Source organism: Eupeodes corollae, chromosome 2 (genome assembly GCF_945859685.1).
Source record: "Eupeodes corollae chromosome 2, idEupCoro1.1, whole genome shotgun sequence".
Classification (NCBI taxonomy): domain Eukaryota; kingdom Metazoa; phylum Arthropoda; class Insecta; order Diptera; family Syrphidae; genus Eupeodes; species Eupeodes corollae.
In genome coordinates this window covers 67,704,502-67,725,762 of record NC_079148.1, presented here as the reverse complement: position 1 = coordinate 67,725,762, position 21,261 = coordinate 67,704,502, and the positions used below count along the sequence as shown (strand labels likewise).

The following is a 21,261-nucleotide window of genomic DNA, read 5'->3' as shown; positions in this document are numbered from 1 at the left end:
ATGTTCATTGAATGTTAGTTTAGGATCTAAGACAACACCTAAATTAGAAAATACATATACTCTACTTAAAGGACAAGAATCAAACATGTAACTAAAAACGATTGGAACTTTTTTGCGTGAAAAACTCATGGTTTTACATTTGTCAACATTTAAAACAAGACGATTATTATTGCACCATTACCTGAATAATATTAAGTCTTCTTGCAAGATATTTTTTTTGTAATTTTAATGTCATCAGCATATATTAGGACAGACGAATTTTGTATGATCGAAGCCAAGTCATTTATAAATAAAACAAATATAATAGGACTAAGTTGACTACCCTGGGGGACATCAGAATTCACAACAAATGAACTTGTACACTCATTACGAAATTTAATACTATGAAGTCTATCTTGCAAATATGAGGAGATCCAGTTTAAGAAACTGTCGTTAAAATCTTGCTGTGATAGTTTTAAAAGTAATGTTTTATGACAGAATTTGTCAATGGCCTTGCTGAAGATTGAAGATACAATCTACTTGTTCACGTTTTTCAAAAACATTTAAACAAAAACACGTAAAGTTAAACAGATTAGTAACAGTTGAACGCTTTTTAACAAAACCATGCTGGTTATCACAGATAATTGAACTACAGTGAAAAGAAAGGGTGCTACATACGATTGACTCAAATAGTTTAGGTATCACAGATAGTCGGTAGTTCATTATTTCGTTTTTAGGGCTTTTTTTGTGTACTTGTATTATGAAGGAGCTCTTCCAGATAAGAGGAAACAGTGAATTACTTAAGGACGTGTTGAAAAGAACAAATAGCGGGTGTGCTAAATACGCAGCACATTTCTTTAAAATGGATGATGGCGCACCGTCGGGACCAGGACTATAACATTCGTCAAGTTGTAGGATACTATTAAGGACAGTATCGTGACTAATAGCGAAATTGATAGAATTTAAGTGGGGAACATTTATAACAGTGGTAGATGTGTTAGGAAAACTAATAGTATTATAATCTACAAAAGCATCTTTGAAGTAGTTTGCAAACATGTTTACAATTATTCTCGGCTCATTACTAATTGATGTCAAACCAGTCATTAAGTTACCCACATGATTTCTTCTTACGATTAACGAATTTCCAAAAACTATCAGGATTAGTTTCAAGGTTTAATTCAATTTTCCGAATGAAGTCATATTATAGGATGTTAGAATAGTCAGTGAAAAGTTGTTTTATTGTAATGAACGTCCTATAATCATTATCAGTTCTGGTTTGATTGTACTTTATCCAAGCTTTAAGTTTTTAACGTGAGAATCAAACCATGGTGGAACACTCAAGTTATTTCGAGTCTTTTTAAATGGAATCGTTTTGTAGAAACAGTCAAATAGAGTTCAATAAAAAATGTTACACATATCGTCAATATTTAGGTTACAAAATAAGTGATCCCAATTGATCGTACATAATAAGTTAAAAAGGTTTTCAAAATTACACCTACTAAAGTTGAATTCTAGTTTGTTCTCATTAGATATCATATAAGGGGAAGCCATGTTTAAATTAAGTGCTATGTCTAATGCCTGATGATGGCGATTTTCGTCCACGATTTTGACAGCAAAAGAAATCACAGCTGCTCCAGAGCATATAGTTTCGGAGAAAAATACCAGATCAAGTGTTTTTCCTAAACGGTTCTTCACACCGTTTAGTTGACTTAAGCCTCATGAAGACATACCATCTGTCAATAAAAACTTTTGCAAAATTACGATGAACGTCTTCCTTGTTTTTTTTTCGGCGTCAAAAGTCCTCACTCGAAAAACAATATTTTTTTAATGCCTAGAAATGGCGATCTCAAGGCAACCTAGCCTGAGATCCAATTAGCGCTGTGGTGCGCCGTTTTTATATACTTTTGGAATGTCTAGTTCTTAAAATTAAAAAGGAATCTACAAAACTAGGTTTTGCCAAATTATACGGGTTACAAAAGAAATGTTTGCAGAAGATTTTAAAATATTCGAATGTTCCTTAAAAATATTCCTTAATGGCAACCAAAAATGCAAAAAACTATATAATTATTATTTAGCAAATTACAAATTCGTCTTCTAGATATAGTTTTAATCATTTTAGTATCTTATTATGATTTTGAAAATCTTTTTAGTTATGAGTCTTTATTTTATAAATAAATATATGAAGTTTTGATAATGATAGTATTACACGTTTTTAACTATATTTCCAAATCTTGCCATTGTAATTTTTTTTTAAGATGACGCGTTTTTAAAAAACAAAAATTGCTTACATATAAACCATTTTGACTTTTTGAGTGTAGAACTCTTTTAGCATAAATGGTTTGACGTTTCATTACGATTTATCTGATATAGGTGAAATCTAAAACTTTTATGCAAGATGAAGATTTTTGAAAAAATTTATGAAATACTCCAAAGCTTTGGAAAACCATCACAAAATTTAGCAAAAAAAAATAAACTACTTCATGAGTTTAGATAGCCACAATATCCTTATACTCTGTGCAGGTACGTTATTTTTTCGAATATTAAAAAGTATTATCGCAAAAACTTGTAATCATTGAGTAACGTTGAAGTCGGATTTGCAAGGAACATCACCAGTGTTTAAGATTTTCAGAGTTTTTTGCTGAGGATATCATCTGATGATTATCTTTTAGTCAAATTTAACGACCCTTACATTGAAAAATCTTGTTGCACAGGTAGATAGATAGATAAATTTTTTGATTTATTAAGTTGCCAGTTTTTCCTTTTTAAAATCGCTAGAAGATCAACTTCTTCTAAAATATTTTGTTGCCATATTTTTCGTCGGATTTCTGCCAGAATTGGACATTTTGCGATGAAATGAACTATATTTTCCCTTTCGTTGGTATTGCACATATAGCAAATTGGAACTAAGTCATTTTGGTGCGGTATAAAGTTTAAAGATAAAAACTCTCCTCTTGCTCGAAACAAGAAAGATATTTGTTCAGAGCTAAAATTGTGATTGAAATAGTTGCCTTGTCCTAAATCATATTGGAGATTTGAATATATTTCTTTGTGAAGTGATCTTCGCGCCTTCTCTATGTTGTCTTCTCTTGCTTTGTAATGGAGGCTTTCCAGTAAATTACAGAGAAAAGGTTTGGACTCTGTAACATTTTCCAAAGTCAAGCTGAAACGTATTTCGCACGAGTCTGCTAAATTTTTCCATTCTTCAAACCTTTAACTTTGGGACTTTATGACTGATACTGCAATTTTCCTAGACATTTTATCGGTGTGGCTGTTCATCAGTTTAACAATGTAATTGAAATGTAATCTAAGTGATTTTAGGTACAGTGGTTATAGCCCAGTATTGATAAGAAGCATATAGTTTGGTGTTGTGTCCGGTAGACAAAACTGTGGAATCGGGGGATTGGTCTCCGAAGGGCGACAGCCCCATGATTCTGCAGCATACACCAAGACGTTCCGTTAAACACTCGATATTTGGTGCTGAATGAGAAATCCGACTTTCCGTAAATATTTTGCCATACTGTACCAACAGCGTTTTTCGAAGCCGATAGCTTTTTCTCAAGGTGCTTTTCGGAATGCAGGTTGCTCGTTACAGTAAAACCAAGGTATTGGTATTCTTTGACATTTTCGATTAAATCTTCACCACAGTACCATTTTTCATTTGCAGCCAAAGGTCCAATTCCTCTCCGAAAGACCACCGTTTTGGATTTGTTGAGATTTGCAGTAAGGTTCCACTTAAAGCAGTAATCCCTTAATTTATTGAACATTATCTGCAGGAACTCCTGTGATTCCGACAGCAAAACTAGGTCTTCTGCATACATAAGTATTTTAATAGGGAACCCATCGATTGTTATGCCACATGGCAATTCATTATTTAAATCTTGAATGTAAAGCCAAAATAGTGAGGGGCTGAGATTAAAACCTTGTTTCAATCCAGCGAACGCAAGAAACCACTCTGACAAATTTTGCCCATCCCATACCGTATAGTTTGTTTCTTTGTAGATGTTTTCAATCAACCTTCCAAATTAAACAGATATCCCGTCTCTAAACATCTTGTAAACTAGGGCTTTTCTGTCGATAGAATCGAAAGCTGCTCGGAAATCGACGATGTGTATAATTTTTTGCGCCTACGAAGATATAATTCAGTAATGTTCGTCAAGCTAAAGATGTGGTCCACTGTAGAATATCCTTTCCTGAACCCAATTTGTACTTCACTGAGAAGTTGCTTACTTTCGACCCATTTCCTGAGGCGGCATGTTAAGATTTCCATAAATATTTTAAGCGAAGAGTTAAGAAAAGATATACCCCTATAGCTCGCTTATCTCCTTTTTTGTGTAGGAGAAAAATAATAGATTTTTTAAGAGCATCCGGTGCAATACCTGTGGTGAAGTTTCAAGATCATTATATACTTTTGTAAGATGCCTAAGAAAATCTTTTTTTGCATACTTAAAGAATTCGTTTGGGATCCGGTCAACTCCGGGAGCTTTATTTTCCTTAACATTCGATACAATTACATCAATTGCACAACAATACGTAATAACTTTGTTTTTGTTTTCATAATTTCCATGATTTCCATAATATATTTAAATTATTTAAACACTTGAACACAAAAAGAACAGAATAAATTAGCAGGGCTTTCTTCACTCTAAAGAAGTATAAATATATACCAGTATCTCCATTGAACTCTCGAATGTAAATAAACATTTTTGTTTTATTTTTAATGATAACCTTACTACAAAAAAAAAGAGATTATATTTGTTTATTTGTTATCAATATTATTAATTAGTACATACATATCTACATACTCGTATATTGGTGTAAGACAAAAATAAATTCATAATAATTTTGTTTTCGTTGAGTTTTTTGTAGAAAAGTATTAGAAGGTTAAGTCATCTTCTTAATTCTTTTAATACGTTGTTCTTTCAATGCAACTTTTGTTGACAAAGTTAGAATTACTTTCCTTCATAAAGTCTAGTAAAATCATTTTAAAGTACAGGCAAAATTCGTTTTTAAATATTAAAAAATACACATTTTAGCTTTAACTGTCGTATAGTAATAAATGTAAAAAATATAAGACATGTCATAAATAATAACCAGCTCATTATATTTTTATACATAAAGTTGATTTTGCAACAATATTGGATATTTTAGTTTTACACAAACAAAAATTGTTCAGCGACAGTCAATATTTTCTTTAAGCTATACGAAAAAAATGTAATCGATTTTTCCATCAGATAAAAATAAACATTTGTGGACCAAGCTTAAAGATTTAATTATGGAATAAAGTAGGAACATGAAAATTGAAAATTTATTCATAACGACTATGGCTACCTGCCTCATTTACAATACGACACGACATAAGCACATAATTTATATGTTATCATCTTTTCGTACCCTTCAACAAAAAATAATCTTGGACATTATTTTTGTTTACAGCTTTACATAAAGTTAAATGTTTTGTTTGTCATTAAATTTAAATGTTGTCACACCTTTCCTAAAAAAAGTTCTTCAAACAATATTGACATCATTATGTTTTTTTACATTTAATTTACCAATGAAAATATAATCAGCAAGCAATTAAAACGATCGATGATGAGCAAAACTGGATTTTTTATTTTTTTAACAAATCTCCGAAATAAAACAAACAAAATATTAAAAAGTAATAAATTCCATTTACACTGTTTATAATAATGTAATTTTAAATACCTTTTACGTCAGCAACATGTCACAGTTAATATAAGTAATTAACGTATCTTATCTTCATTAACAAAACATTTTTAAACCTGACTCTTGGCTTAAATGATCGATGGCAACTGTGAATATACATAAATATTTATTTTTGTTTTGAAATTTCTCATTTTATAAATGTATTATAATAACAATGTAAGAAAAAATATATAATTACATTGAAGCTGAGCATTAAGTTACAATTAATTTGTTCCCACTCTGATAAAATATGATCTGAACATTTTAAATTAGCATATTTTTACATTAGGGTACGTCAAATAAATGAAATAAATATTTGAATTGATATTTTGACTTTTATCTTGAGATTGATTTTTAAAATATGCAACATTAAAAATGGTTAAGACAAATAAAAACGGTGTTTTTGGGCTAAGTTAAAGCACAACAAACCAACATATCCCTTAAAAATAGATTGTGTGATGATGTTGCAAAGACCACATCTTTGTCTTCTACATACAGTTTAATTCATTTTAGTATCGTTCTAAGTTTCTGGAAATTCTCTTAAGTTATGAGTCTTTATTTTCTTCCATTTGAGGTTTTGAGTAAACCTTAAATTTAAATCTTTTATAGGTCTGAAAATTAAGTTTTTGAGTTAATTTTGAATGGTTATTTCGAATCAGAACTATGAATTTAACTACCTATTCAAATTCAAAATATCCCATTTTAAAAAAAGGTATAAATATAATTTAATATAATTCAAAAGCTTAATATATTTATTACACGACGAACAAAAATTAGTTTCAAACCATTTTGCTTTTTTGTTGATAACCGTCTTAGCAGGAATGATTCAGCGTTACTTCAAGAATAATTTTAAACATGAAAGCTCTAACGATTTATGAAGATTATTCTGACATTTAATTAAATACTAAAAATATTTCAACTGAATATTCAAAAAGGGGTTTCTTGATTTGGAAAACCATAAAGAATTTTGTTTAAGAAAATATACATTACGCATAAAGATAGCCTAAAAAATGTGTTTTTTTTTAATACCAAAACCTTACGGATGGAGGAATTTTTAAGTCAGATATAAATGCATGTATTTTACCAAAAACCATTTGAAAAGTGCAATTTGATTTCCGAAAACAAAACCTTGTCGACCATTTTTACTTTAAGATACGGTTTTTGGTTGAGAGTTAAATCTTTAATTTAGCTCTTTAAATTAGGACAGACAAAAATAGACCTGATGGACAACACGTTTAACTTAAACTGAGCTTTAAATGTTGTTTTTCCAATATAAATTGAAATTGTCTTCTTGTTTCCGAGGTTTTTAGTTGAAAACTAATTTTAACCGTCTTTAGTAACATGTTTTGAAAGTTTTTGTTTCCAATAAAATGATTTTAATTTTTTATAAAATTGACAGTTGTATTTTTTTTTATAAATAGTACTAAATGTTAGGTAAAATGTTTTTGTAAGATTAAATCATATATCTTTCTTTTTTTAAGATAGTCTAAACGAATATCAATTTGGACCAACTTTTAGTAGTATTCATTTTTATTTTTGTAAGAAAACTATTTTACCAGACGTTAAAGACATAATTCTTTGATGAATGAAAATGTATTGGTGGGGATATAATTTTTATCGGAGTGTAATTTTTTTTGAATTAAAACAAATGTAGTAGAGGGTCCGGCAAAAAGATCTCCCATATCCATCTTGTTGAAACCAGACTTCTTTGTGGTTCCTAGTTAACTGATTTAAGTTTGGTTGGAGGAAGGTCTCAACTCAATCATGTGACATTATCGATCGTACGTAAACGTACATTTTTGCTCATTTTCTTCGAAAAAATTCAGCAACAGCACACCAAGCTGTCACATAAGGGCTGTGAAGTGGTCGTTGATGAATTTCTTGTGTGTTTTCTGTTGCCCAGTATCGGAAATTTTGTTTATTTACATTACCCGATAAATAGAAATGGGCCTCATCAGACGAAATTAAAACAGCATCAAAGGGAATGTTTTGAAGAATATCTTCACAAACAGCTCTGCAGAACAAACATTACGGATATATGCCTCTACGACAAATGCGTGCTGCTCACCGTGCCACGCCATTATGATTACTAAAAACGGCACGTAGACCTCTATCTATCCGTACCCGGAATACTATTTTATCTTTAAATAGCGTCTATTTTATCTTTATAAACGTCTAAAAATACGGGAGTTTTTTTGCCGAACCCTGTATAATACAAAAATGTGGGCTGTACCAAGTTTTTAACTATTTATTAAAATTATTATATTAAAAACAAACTACCCACCCAATTCTTCTAAGATCCTTTTTGCATCTTTTGATGTTATTATTTGTAAAACAAAATATATTTGAAGTCAATGTCTCCATTGTTTTTCAGATATGGCTGACGAAAAACGGTACTCCTAATGTACGCAGTACTTACGCAAACACCAGACATCTGTCTTAAAACTTTTTATTTAGATTCTAGGAATCTTGAAACGCCGAGGAATGTCAACAATTTTAGTTTTCCGATTATAATTACTTTCTAAGGGAAGTCCAAAATTTGTTAAACATCAAAATCTTATGAGTCAGAAATCTAAAATGCCGAATGAAATATCCTTACAAATTCTATTATTACAGAAAATTAAATTCATCGATGTATAAATATCTGTATTTAAGCATTAATATTGATGATTTGTCTTCTCTTCTCTTAAAAAAATGTATTGAAATTAAGATCGAAATTCAATTTGTTGTCAATTTTTGAACACTTAATTTAATTGATACCATATAATTAAAATTGTTCACATGTGAGCCTAACTTTTATTATTTTTGACGTATGGTTTAACATTTAAAATGGATTAAACTCTCGAAACCCAAATTGATTTATTTAGATTTGTCGACAGAGAAAATTTGATTCTTGTCTTAAATTTAGGAAACCTAAGCTAAGAGTCAGAAAATTCACTTTAAATTACATTTAATTTGACCAACCCTAATGTATGTCAATACATGCTAGATATAATTTTCCAGATATTACCTTTACAATATATTTTAGTCTACAATTATTTTGATTTTGTGATCTAGTTTAACGAGGAATTTTAAGCAGAGTGAGGGTGATTGGAAAATAATTTGGAAAAGTGCTGAAAATGGACTAAAATGTATGTAGATATAGATTCAGATTGAGAAAAGTCAAAATCGAATGTTTCGTTTAATCATTTAAGACCATTTGTGTTTATTTCACTAACAACATCCACTTTATAGGAGGTCGAGGATATTACTAAAATAATTTGTTTAAAATATTATCTAAAAATTCTGTATCTCAAAATTCGGCTTTTCAAAATGCCGTGGTTAAAAAATAAAAATCATTTTGACAATGTAAAAAAAGTGAGCACTTTTTTTTAACAAAGCTTCATTATTTTTTGATTAGCATAATGTTCCAATATACTCCCTTCAACAATAACTTATTAACTTATGATAATAATTTATACGTCTCTGAAAATTATTTAATAATTTATTTTCTTTTTCTCATTTTCTTCTTCTTAGTTATTTGTATCTCTCCCACATGTGTACATAATTTGTTTTTATCATAATGAACAATTGCAACAAACTAATTGATCTATCAAAACTTAAAATATTATACAGTATCATGAGATACAGTATTTTGACAATCCAGCATTTTGAGACACAGTGTTTTAAATGTACAGTATTTTGAAATACAGAATATTGACCATACAGAATTTTGACCATACAGTATTTTAAAATACAGCATTTCGACCCAGTCCCATTAAAATCTTGTAAATCAGGAAAATCTAAAATGCGCTAGAAATGTTCAAAATAAATGATTTAATCTCCAAAACAATTTTGTACAACGAAGAATAACGCTTTCAACATTCGGTACAATTTTGAAAAAAATCAAATTGACGGTTTTTTTTTTTTAATAAAAACCTAAAGAGCATTACTCAATGTTGTTAAAAATGGATATCTCTCAAATTAATTTAATTTATTCAATTTGTAAACTTATAAGAAATGGTACTAAAATTTTGTAAAAATTTGTTTTCGACTAAAAATCTATTCAACAAAACTAGATTTTCAAACTAAACTATTTCTCTATATGAAGAATAATACAACTGACAGTTTTTTTAACCCAACACGAAAACCTACAAACTATGAACCTATCTACAAATCGACAGACGGGATGGGAAGCTATCAGTGTGGGTCGCATCCCAGCCTCTTTTTTTAAGTATAAATCAGAATGATTCCTCTTCTATATGAAAAAAGTGTATCAGAATTATTGCCAGAATTCAATTTACCATCAATTTTTCAAATACATAAATTTTACCTATAACCTAATTTAAATTTCCGAACTGTGAGCTAAACTTGTATTAATTTTTTGACATCAACAGTAGAAATGCTTCGGTCTCTCGAAACCCTTTCGAAAAATTGTAAAATGTCAAAGTGTTTTTTTAAGGTTTGTCGACAGAGCAAATTCGAATCTTGTCTTAAATTTTTGAAACCCAAGTTTAGTTAAACAAAATTTGTATTTACATTTAATTTGACTAACCTTAATGTATTATACGTACATGCTAGATATAATTTTCCAGATATTACCTCAACAACATTTAGTTTACAATTATTTTGATTTTGTGATCTAGTTTAACGAGGAATATTTTGGAAAACTGCTAAAAATGGCCCAAAATTTAGATTCAGATTAAGAAAAGTCAAAATCGAACATTTCGTTTAATCATTTAACACCATTTTTGTTTCTTTTAGCAATCACATCCACTTAATAGGAGGTAGAGGATATTACTAAATACGGCAATAATGTTTTTAATATACTCCGGTAAAATAAAAATAACTTAGCCTTTAAGGTAGTATGAACAGGTAAAGTTATAAACCAAAACAAGAAGATGGTTTAAGGATTTTTTGTTTTCTAGATTGACTATTTTTACAAGAATTCTTTTAAATGTGAGGAACTTCCAAGATCACATTTTCTAAAGACAATTTTTAACATGTATTTTTTAATTTGACTAAGTGGAGAGGGGAATTAAAATTGTTTACTTAATTAAATCTAGGCGATAAATCCATAACAAAAAAAGAGGCTGGGATGCGACCCACATCAATAACTTCCCATCCTGTCTGTTGATTTGTCTTGCTTTAAATTTTGTAGATTTTCGTGTTGGGTTAAAAAAGTTGTTAGTTGAATTATTCTTTAAAATTTAAAAATCACTAACAATATATTTCATATAAAGAAATAGTTTAGTTTGAAAATCTAGTTTTATTAAATTGATTTTTAGTCCAAAACAAATGTTTACCAATTTTAGTAGCATTTCTTAAATTTTTACAAATTGGATGAATGAAAATAATTTGACAACGGAACATCAATTTTAACCAAATTTGCGTAAAAAAAGAATATTTTCTGTGAAATAAAAAAGTTTGAAGACAATATTTTTAATTTTTGAAAAGCTGTTCGAGTCGGAGACAATTTTTACCAACATTTTTTACCAAATGTAGAAAACAATTTTTTTTATAATTTAAAATTATTTGGAAGACATAATCTCAAATTTTTGAAAAGATGTTTGAGTCGAAATTCAGTTATTAAAAACTTTGAATAATGTTTTTCTTAGGTTTTTATTTTTTATAAAAAAAACTGTCAATTCGATTTTCTCAAAATTTAACTAGAGAAACGTTTTTTTTCGTTGCAAAATACTTTTATATTGACTCTAAGAACCTTCAAACGTAGAGAAATGTCAAAATTTTCAATTGACAAAGCGGACCTATAACAATAACTTCCTAAGCTAAGTTAATAAAACTCGTTCCAAAAAGCCTTTTAATAATTTAAAAGTTCTTATTTTGTTTAAAAAAAACAAAAGTTTTAATATTCGTATATTAAAGATTTTCCCTTGATATTGACAATGCTTGTTTAAAAAATCAAAAGAGTTAAAAGCTTAAAGTTAAGTGTGTTTAATTTGAATGTAGTATTTATTTATAACAACATTATTGGTAGTATTTTACTCTACTAGTATTATAGTTTATTATTTATAAACTTTGATTGTTTTGTCCTATTGCCGTTATAGATAAAGAACTATATTATTGTTGTTGTTGTTTAAACTTTAGAACTTTTGTACAATTAAGACAAAAATAATTCAACCGGCGACTTATCATTTGAAACACCCGTTTAAATGAATGATTGAGATTCAAAAGTGCTTTTCTAAAGCAGTTTTTCTTATTTTACATACACCTGAATGAATGAATAATTATCCTTTGTCCAATTTTCTTTTATTTTTATTTTAGAAAATAATAAAATTTGTATCGTTTAAATTTTAAGAAAAAAAATTAAATACAATCATTTATGTAGCAGTTTTAATAATAAAATAATGAATAGTCTAAGAAACTAAGTTGCGTCTTATAGGTATTTCGATTCATTGGATATTTGATTTATCTATTTATTTAAAAGCTCCCACGACATTAATGAAATTTTTTATTAGAAAAACGCTATCTAGAGTTGGCCATGAAACAAGACAAGACGAGGTTATCATAAGTCGAAAACTTTCAGTCTCGTCTCGGTATCGATCTTATTATAACTGAGCTTCGTCTAGGTCTTGGTCTCGCTTTGTTCACGTCAGTTGTTTCATCGGTAGTTTTGCTTTAATGTATTCTCATTTAAATGTTATCTTAATCATAGTCATCCTTGCTATTCGCAAGTATTGCCATCCTGACATGGAAGTTGACAACCACATATAATATTCTTTCACAAGCAAGTACTAATAACATTTGAAAAATCAAATTTTTTAAAGTTTCTTTTTACATCGAAATCGTAGCCATTCTTCAATTAAGGCCAATAGTTTTAATATTGCTAATCCAAACCGAAAATTAAATGTTTTGATTGTATAAGTTCAATTTGATTTTATTTAACGAGAAGCTTAGACGCTTGTCTTCTATACCTAGAAAAAGAATATAAAACTCGAAAAGGCAGACGAGACTCTCAGAAAATTCCGGTACAAAATACACAATCTCGCCTCAATGATCTCGTCTTAGAAGCGGTTCAAATATAATGCAGGTTTGGATTGAAATACTGATTTAAAATGTTTTTTTGATAGAAAGAATTCAAACAGTATCAGAAGAATTGATCAATGTCAAAAAACATCATCATGCCATTATCACCTTCTAATTTACATTCTTATAAAGTATTTGGTCAAAACTAACAGCTGTCATTTTGTAATTTCATTTTAATTCTTGACGTTAATCATTTACCAGCTGTCAGAGTCAAAAATTAACAGTAAGATAACTTAACATTTATAAATGGAAATTCTTTAAAGCCTCACATTTCTGATGAATTTATTTGTTTTGGAAATTTTGTTTAATTGAAAATCTTAGCTAGCTAACAGGTAATTGTGAATTTCAGATTTTTATTTCATAATACGTTTTTGCAACTTAACCTCTTAGACTTTATTCAAAATTAGCAGTAGAAAATTAAATTCTAATGTTTTTTTGACTCATAGGACGATGACTATATAGCGACATCTTGTCTTAGTCGTGAGCTAAGCGAAATGATCAACATTTTCTTATTTCTTTTTTTTGTGATGCTTTTCATGCAACAGATGATGATTTTGAAAATTGTCTTATTTTTCATAAAAATAGCTAACTCAAAAGAGATTCTATTTTAACAAACAATCGGCCGAATCGGGCTGGCATAGCATGGCGATGGCTATGGTAGTGCGGCTTGACGAACGACCCAACGTACCTATGAATATGCTATTGGAGAACATACTTATTATTGAGATTGAACAATTCAAAAACCTCTCAGAGTTTTCAGTACGCGGATGTGTGGCATTTTGTTCGTAGCGCGCGTTTGCTAGCGCTTCTAGCTCCTCGTGCTCGTGTTCGCTCTTTTTTGCTTTTGGATTTCCCAACACATATGATTTTTCATCATTGCCGGCGCTGCGCCGCTCTACCAATTTTTTGACATACCAAATCAATCCCAGGGATACAAATTTTCAAAATAACCCGCGCATTAAATTAAAATTTTATACCATCAAAGACATACTCGTACTTGTACCTTTTGAATGTGCTTAATTTTGTTTGTTATTTGTTTTTTTTTCTGTTTTGGTGTTTCTGATGTTTATGGTTTTTGAAAATTTGCTAAAATAAGTGTTTTTATATTTCCAAACAGGCTTGTACTTATTCAACAAGTGGAATTATGACATTTTTGTGATGAATTATTAAAATGTTTCGGTGAATCAATATAAATCAGATTTCACTTCTCACGATTTGTCATCATCATTAGAAGCTCCGCAGTATCACACGGAATTTATATATGCAGGGTGATTCAACTTGTTCAACGTGTGCTGTTGCCGTTGTCGTCGTGTCGTTCGTGAAATCCCTCCCGTCCGCGTTCGTGTCCATCCCAGGTCGGTTGCTTAATTGTTTGGCAGGAGCAATGAATTAAAAGACTGCATCTGTAGCTTGGATCGTGCGCCAAAATGAGTAACCCAACTTACAATGCAGTGCCAATTATTCGGGTAGAAGCTTTTGATGATAATGATAGTACTATTCCCTACGCCGATCAGGATCCCAGTGTCAGCGTGGTTGATGATGGCGAAAATCAAATTCAAAACACGGATATTATCATTAATATCACGGACACTTCACCGGAAACTGAGGGACCAATTGTGACAACAATTCGTGCAGACGAAGAAGATTCAGCAGCTGTTGGACAGAGACGAAGGAACTTGCGAAAGAATTCGATTTCAATGCCAACGGGCTTGGACTTGGAGCGTTTGCAGCAGTTCCAAGAGAGTGATGGACTCAACAGCGGGAGCGCATGTCAAAGTGTAAGTAACATTCTAATTTTGTTTCCTTTGTGAGTAAATTCCATCCATAAGTGATTTAATTTGGTGATATCAAAAATTTTAAAGGTTTGTTTAAGTTGTCAAAGTATATCATCACTCAGGGAGATAATGTATCTATATTTTTGAAGTGGGTGAACACTTTAGTCAATTTAATGATAAGACATCTCTGATAAAAAAACAGAGGACTGGGGATTACCTCATCGAACATCTATCAGTAAGTTTGATAATTGTGAAGAGGAGTTATTTTGATACTAATTATCAACTTGTCAATATTTACCAAAAATATAGATTGTTGACACAGTAAAATACCAATCTTATAGATCAAACAACAGTGATTGTCTTACATTGGTAAGACTTTTAACCAATTCCATTTTTCGACCTGTGTAAGTTTATGTCTCACATTAAAAATAAATTGGGTAGCGCAACAGTCTGTTTCTTCAACTCTCAACCATTCCTGTGTGCGAGTAATGTTGTCTATCTCCGTGTTTCACAATAAGAATCGATTTATTTTAAGGTTCCCAATGTGACAAAATTTGTAGGTAAAAATCCCATAACAATCCCAAATAAATTAGAAAAATAATCTACTTGAATTTAAGCAGTAACACAGTTGAAAATTGATATGCACAAATTTAAATTTTTATAAATCTACTCGGTTTCTAAGCACTTTTGACCCCAAAGAAGAAATACTCTTTCGACGGGCTTATTAGGAAAAGATATTAATTGGGATGTGTTTGGGGAATAAAAAAAGATTTGCTTTATTTATTATATACACATACATAAACAGGCATTTTTCAGGATTTATCGATAAGAGGTTTCATTTTGATATTGGAAAAACAATTGTTTTTAAAGAAAAATTACCTTATCTTTTTCATGAAATTGCTAAATTCGTGCACTTGCGGCTGTAGCTCTTCGATAGCTTCACGAATTCCATTTAACATCTTAAATCGATTTTGAAGAGCAAAAATAGTCTTAAGGTGCATAATTATGCTCAACTTTTCGAGAAATATCACGACCATTGCTTTGAGGGTTGTGTGGCACGTAGCGTTGCCATCTTGTTAAGAATAAACGTCGTCTGTATCTTCCAATAACCGCCATAAGAAATCATAAAATTTTGACCAAACACACCGCCCAAATATGAAAATTGTAGTTATTAATTTATAATGTAGATTCTGATATGAAAACGTGCCTCATCACTGAAGAAAATTGTTCAATGAATTCGAATCATTTTGATGCATTTTCTGGTTATTAAAATACTGGAGTTATTGTATTAAATTAACCTTAACACCAAAGTCCTTGTGCAAAAATAGGGGTAAATGTCATTTTAAGGATGTTTTATTCCTAAAATATACAAAGAATCGGAATTCCTAGTTGCGTCGGGATACAGCAGCAAAAATATCAGCTATTCTACATCAACGTATACGTTTTCGATTGCTTGCGGAAAAAGACGTTCCACGCCAACACAAAAGTAGTTTAGTTTTGCAAACTGTGAAGTGAACTTAACCATTATATTGCGTTGTTAGGTTTGGTAACTGAGCTGGCGATTGATTTAGTTATTGCAAAATCTTAGATCAATGAACATAGATCCCTGAAAGTTTATGCCCTGAAAGGTTTATAACTCTCCTGAGAAGTGAGTGTTTAATCTATGATTCCAGATCTTGTCATTATCCAGCCACCTATACTTACTTACCTGTCCCTAGCTAGATGTCTCCAATTTCGCGCTCCAAGTTGTGCGAGGTCACATTCCACTTGTGCGCGCCACCTGATCCGCGGTCTTCCTCTACTGACCTGTCCTGTGGGTCTGGATTCAAAGACTTTCCGGGCCGGAGCATTGGTGTCCATGAGCTCTACGTGACCCAGACATCTTAGTCGTTGGACTTTTATATTCTGGCTAAGTCTACGTCCCTGTACGGCTCGTCGTTCCATCTTCTCCTCCACTCCCTTTCGATGCAAACGGGACCGTAGATCACACGAAGAACTTTTCTCTCGAACCGATCCAAGGTGCTTTCATCCGCTTTTGTTATAGTACATGCTTCTGCACCGTATAGCAGGTCGGGGATTATAAAGGTCTTATATAGCAACACTTTGGTCCCTCGAGAGAGGACTTTACCACTCAATTGCTTTCTTAGTCCAAAGAAACAGAGGTTAAAAAGAGTTATTCTGCGTTTGATCTCAGGGCTGGTGTTATTTTCTGCGTTTACAGCGGAGCTTAGGTAGACGAAGTCCTTGATTACCACAAAGTTACGTCTGTCGATGGTGACGTTTTGACCAAAACGTCGGTGTTGTATGTCCTTTCTAGACGACAGCATGTACTTTGTTTTGCCCTCATTAACCGTTAAACCCATTTTTGCCACCTCTGCCTCAATACTCACAAAAGCCCAATTGACATCACGCTGAGTTATTTCCGATTATGTCAATGTCATCAGAATATGTTAGTAATTGGACAGACTTTTGAAAGAAAGTGAATCTAGAGTTGACGTGCGGGCTCTGCACTATTCTTTTAAGCACGATGTTAAAAAAATTCTATGACAGCGCATCACCTTGTCTAAAACCTTTTTTGACATCGAAAGGTTCTGTTAAGTTGTTTCCAACCTTTATGGAGCATCGTGAAATCTCCATGTTCATCCTGCACAAACGGACGAATTTGGCTCTATACAGCTCGTCCCTGTAGATGCTGTCATATGCGGCCTTGAAATCGATGAAAAGGTGGTGGGTGTCGATTTGGTGTTCTTGGTTTTTTTTCCCTGGATCTGCCGTAATGTGAATATTTGATCAACTGTGGACTTTCCTGGTCTAAAAGTACACTGATAAGGACCTATCAGGTTGTTGACGATTGGCTTTAGACGTTCACATATTACGGCAGAGAAGATTGTATAGGCGATGTTAAGTAGACTGATTCCTCTATAGTTGGTGTAGTTTAGAGGGTCTAATTTTTTCAGGATCGGGCAAACAATACTGAGGTTCCATTCATCGCGCATGGTTTCTTCAGACCATATCTTACAGATAAGTTGGTGCATGCTCCTAACCAACTTATCTCCAGCTGCTTAAAAGAGCTCGGCATTCAAGCCATCCGCTCCAGCGGCTTTATTAGACTTCAGCTTAGGTATGGCAATCTTTTCTTCGTCTAAGTCGGGAGGACGGGACTGTTGGCTTTCGTCGTCTATGTTCAATGGATCATCCTGCCTGACAACGGAATTCGGTTCGTCATCGCCGTTTTAAAGTCTGCAGAAGTGGTCCTTACATATCCTCAGCATTGACTGCGGTTCCACAATGATGTTTCCAATTTCGTCTTTGCAGACTTTGGTTCTAGGTTTATGTACCTGTGAATTTCGTTTCATTTGTTCATAAAACTTTCGAACTTCATTCCAGCTTTTAAACCTCTCAACATCTTCGACCGCACGCTTCTCATGGCCTCTCTTTTTTCCTTCTGATAAGTCGGTGTTGCTCTCGCCTCTTCTGCTATTAGAGCTCGTGAGCAGCTCTCGTTCTTTTATGCAGCACCGCTTTGCGTTGGTAGGGTTTTCTCAGTCAACTTAAAGACCTAGAACCTAGTGCGCATTCTTACAATTTATCGAAATGATAATCACATGAGTTATATATCAAAAAATAAAAAAAAAACTCCTGGTTACAAACATGTATGTGTATCTAAGATTTTTTACATAAATCCTTGTGTTTGCCAGCCGCATTTTAAGCTTTAGAAAATTCATTTTTCCAACTTTAAAACCCAATAAATTTGTCTTTATAAGGTATAGCCAAAAGAATGATTTACCAAAAAATCGGATATCAAAATATCAGAAAACTGCCCTTGATTACAAAAATGTGTGTCGAAGACGTTTAGGTTAACGCCTTTTGTTATTGCATTTTTCAACTTAAAACCATAATCCATGTTTTCCTATGTCAAAACACTTTTCTTGAAAAAATCTAACATCATAAATTGAATTAAATTTAAAAAAAATAATTTGAAAATTTTGAATTTTTTTCAAAAAGGGAAAAGTGAAGATCTTTGAAATTTTTAAAATTCAAACTATTTAATGGCTGAAACACAAACATGCTTCAGATTCGGCTTCAACTGCGTTACGGTGTGCCTGCTTCGAGGTTGCTTTGAATGACAATTCTAAAATGACACTTCTGTCATTAGCAGCTGTTATTTTTTCTCAAAAGTTTGTTTTGATATTTCGTGCAGTAAAAGATATTATTTTGAAACCGAACGAATTGAATATATAGCGGAAGTAACTAACACAGCCTATCGGGGGTACGTTCAGCTCATGGAGCAAGAAGACGATGGTGCGTCCAGGAGCTCAATATACGAAGTTCTTCAATCGTTTTTTTTTTTTAATTCAGAGCTGAGCACTGAGCAGAGCTTGAGCTAACAGAGTAATGTAGAGTTGAGTTCTGAACTACTGAGAGTATGTTCAGATCTCTCTGATTGAATTATGAAACAACTTGAGTACTAAACTATATGCAATTAGTTATTTCTAAATTTTCTTACCTTCTGCACTAGAGCGACCAGCCTTTTCCGCCATTTTTATTGTTTTGGACGATAATTGTTTTTAATTTCCCGGTTTTCAAATATTAAATTGTCTGTGTTCAGCATTTTACTCCGTTAACTCTGTTTATTTTGTTCTGAGCTCACAGAGCGCGCTCTGAATATGTTCAGAACTAAAAAATAAACACGAATTTGAAACTCTGAACGATAAGAGCTAAAAAAGAAACACAATTATTTTTTTTGACAGTTCGAGCTCTGCTCTTAACTAAAAAAAACGCCGTATGAGGAGTTCTTCGAAACTCATTTTCTGTTCTACAAAAATAAAACGTTTTCAAGAAATAATTATTGTATTCATGTGTAGTTATTCTATGTATATTTCAATAACTTATGCCTTTTAACTTGTTCTAATAACCAATGGTTATCCCTCCAAAAGCAAAAACAGCTGTTGAGCTGTCAGACAAAGCAAATTTTCAGCTAATTTGAGCTAGAGCTTCCGTTTGGAGTCAAATTACGTTATTTTCCTTACGATTGTCAAAAGAAACGTAAGGTCAAAACTTCATTGTGATAGCATGCATTGAATTGCCATGGCTAAACTCGTAAACGTCAGGCGAAGCTGAAGCGTGTTTGTGTTTCAGCCATAAAACTTTCCTACTTTCGGCTTAAAAAATTCCTTCCAGACGGTCAAATTTGATAGAAGGATTTTTGGTTATTACTTCACTCCCAAAATATGCTGCCGTTTCTTAGACTACTATTTTAGCATACATTTTTGGCATTTCCAAATGGTTAGGATGGCATTTCTGTGGGTAGCTTTTAGAAAAAATAGCAGTTATCTAATACTATATCTTTCCTTTACGAACAATTGGTATGCAACAACAGAGTAAAGTTAAAATTATCAATATGAATACAATTTTTTCAGACTTAAAATGTTTGTTTACATAGTTCTTACAAATCGATTTTGGTTGAAGCTTTGACAGGGTCTTAAAAACAGATCGTGTTATCATTCGCTCTAAGTTTACACATTTGTATGCCTTAAGTGTGCACCCCCAAAAAATATTGATATTGTGACTTAGGCTAGTTCTGCATCCGACGAAAATTTGTGCTGGAACGAAAATGGAATCATTTTTTTAACTTAAACAAAAATGTGTATACGAACTGGTGTACAACTTTTGCAGTACTCTCTTATACAAATTTCAAAGCGAATTTTGAGCACAATATTTTTTACTCGTACTATATCAGCTTTTTTTTGTTTAAAAGAAAAGATATTTGATTTATTTACAAATTCGTAATTTTTTTTGTTTTCTAAAAATTCTTCTTTATGTGATTTTTGAAAAAGATGATTAAAAAAGATCAAAAATCAACAAAAACAGAAAGTAGAACACTTTTTATAGTTCAATATAAATAAAGAAGAAAATAAATCACAAAGTGACCAAATTATCATATACAAATTTTATTTAAGGTATGGCCTTAAAGAGCCAAAGGTTAATGATCTCTGACAAAATAGTTATTTGTTGGTCAGTGCATTTTGTTTCCTTTTTTTTATTAAAAAAAAAAAACTTAAAAAGGAGGACATTTATAACGATTTTATTTTTGAAGTTATTTATTTATAAAACATATTTCACTTTAAGCACACAAAAAACTACTAAGCATACCCACGTAAAAAAATATGTATCTATGTACATTCGTACACAAAAAATGGCAAAACCATGTGATTCATAAATAAAATTCCATTGGCTTTTTCATTTGATGCGTTATACCGGGAAATTTCAAAAAAAAAAACAGAAATTCCGAGAAAGTCAGCCATACTCATAAATTTTCCAAAGCAAACAAAGAATTATTGAATGATAGTCCTCAAAACCATATTTAAATGGGCAAGATCAATTTGTATAAATTAAATGTTTCTTTGCTGTCAGCTGGCGAGGATTTTTTGTTTCTCTATTTTTTTTTAAATGATGATGAAAATGAAAAACAACAACAAGGTATATTTTCAAGCTTGCGTGAAATTAAATTTTGTTTTAATTTGCAAATCTTTTCGAAACCTATAAATTTCGATCAATTAATACAAAAAGAGGCTGACCCACAAGTTAAGTTCCCAAACAAACTCGTTTGTCGATTTTTCGAAAACTTTAACAAAATATTAGTAACAATATTTTGTCAGAGTAAAACAAAGGGGTATGCTCATTTTCGGCCCGGAGTGTACACCAATGAATTTGGTATCAAATTAAAGGTTGTTCTAAGCCGGATATATCTGCAAAAATATTTTGTCGATAACTCATG

At 31.5% G+C, this 21,261-nt stretch overlaps 1 protein-coding gene across 1 annotated transcript in view; it reads left to right on the top strand.

The window, feature by feature from the left end:
* LOC129947664 (myogenesis-regulating glycosidase) overlaps positions 1 to 21,261 on the top strand; it is an 86,084-nt gene that overhangs the window by 10,502 nt on the left and 54,321 nt on the right. The window contains exon 2 of the mRNA XM_056058296.1: positions 13,826 to 14,486. Within this exon, the coding sequence (XP_055914271.1) occupies positions 14,136 to 14,486 (351 nt within the window). The 5' untranslated portion in view covers positions 13,826 to 14,135. The remainder of the gene's footprint in view (positions 1 to 13,825; positions 14,487 to 21,261) is intronic.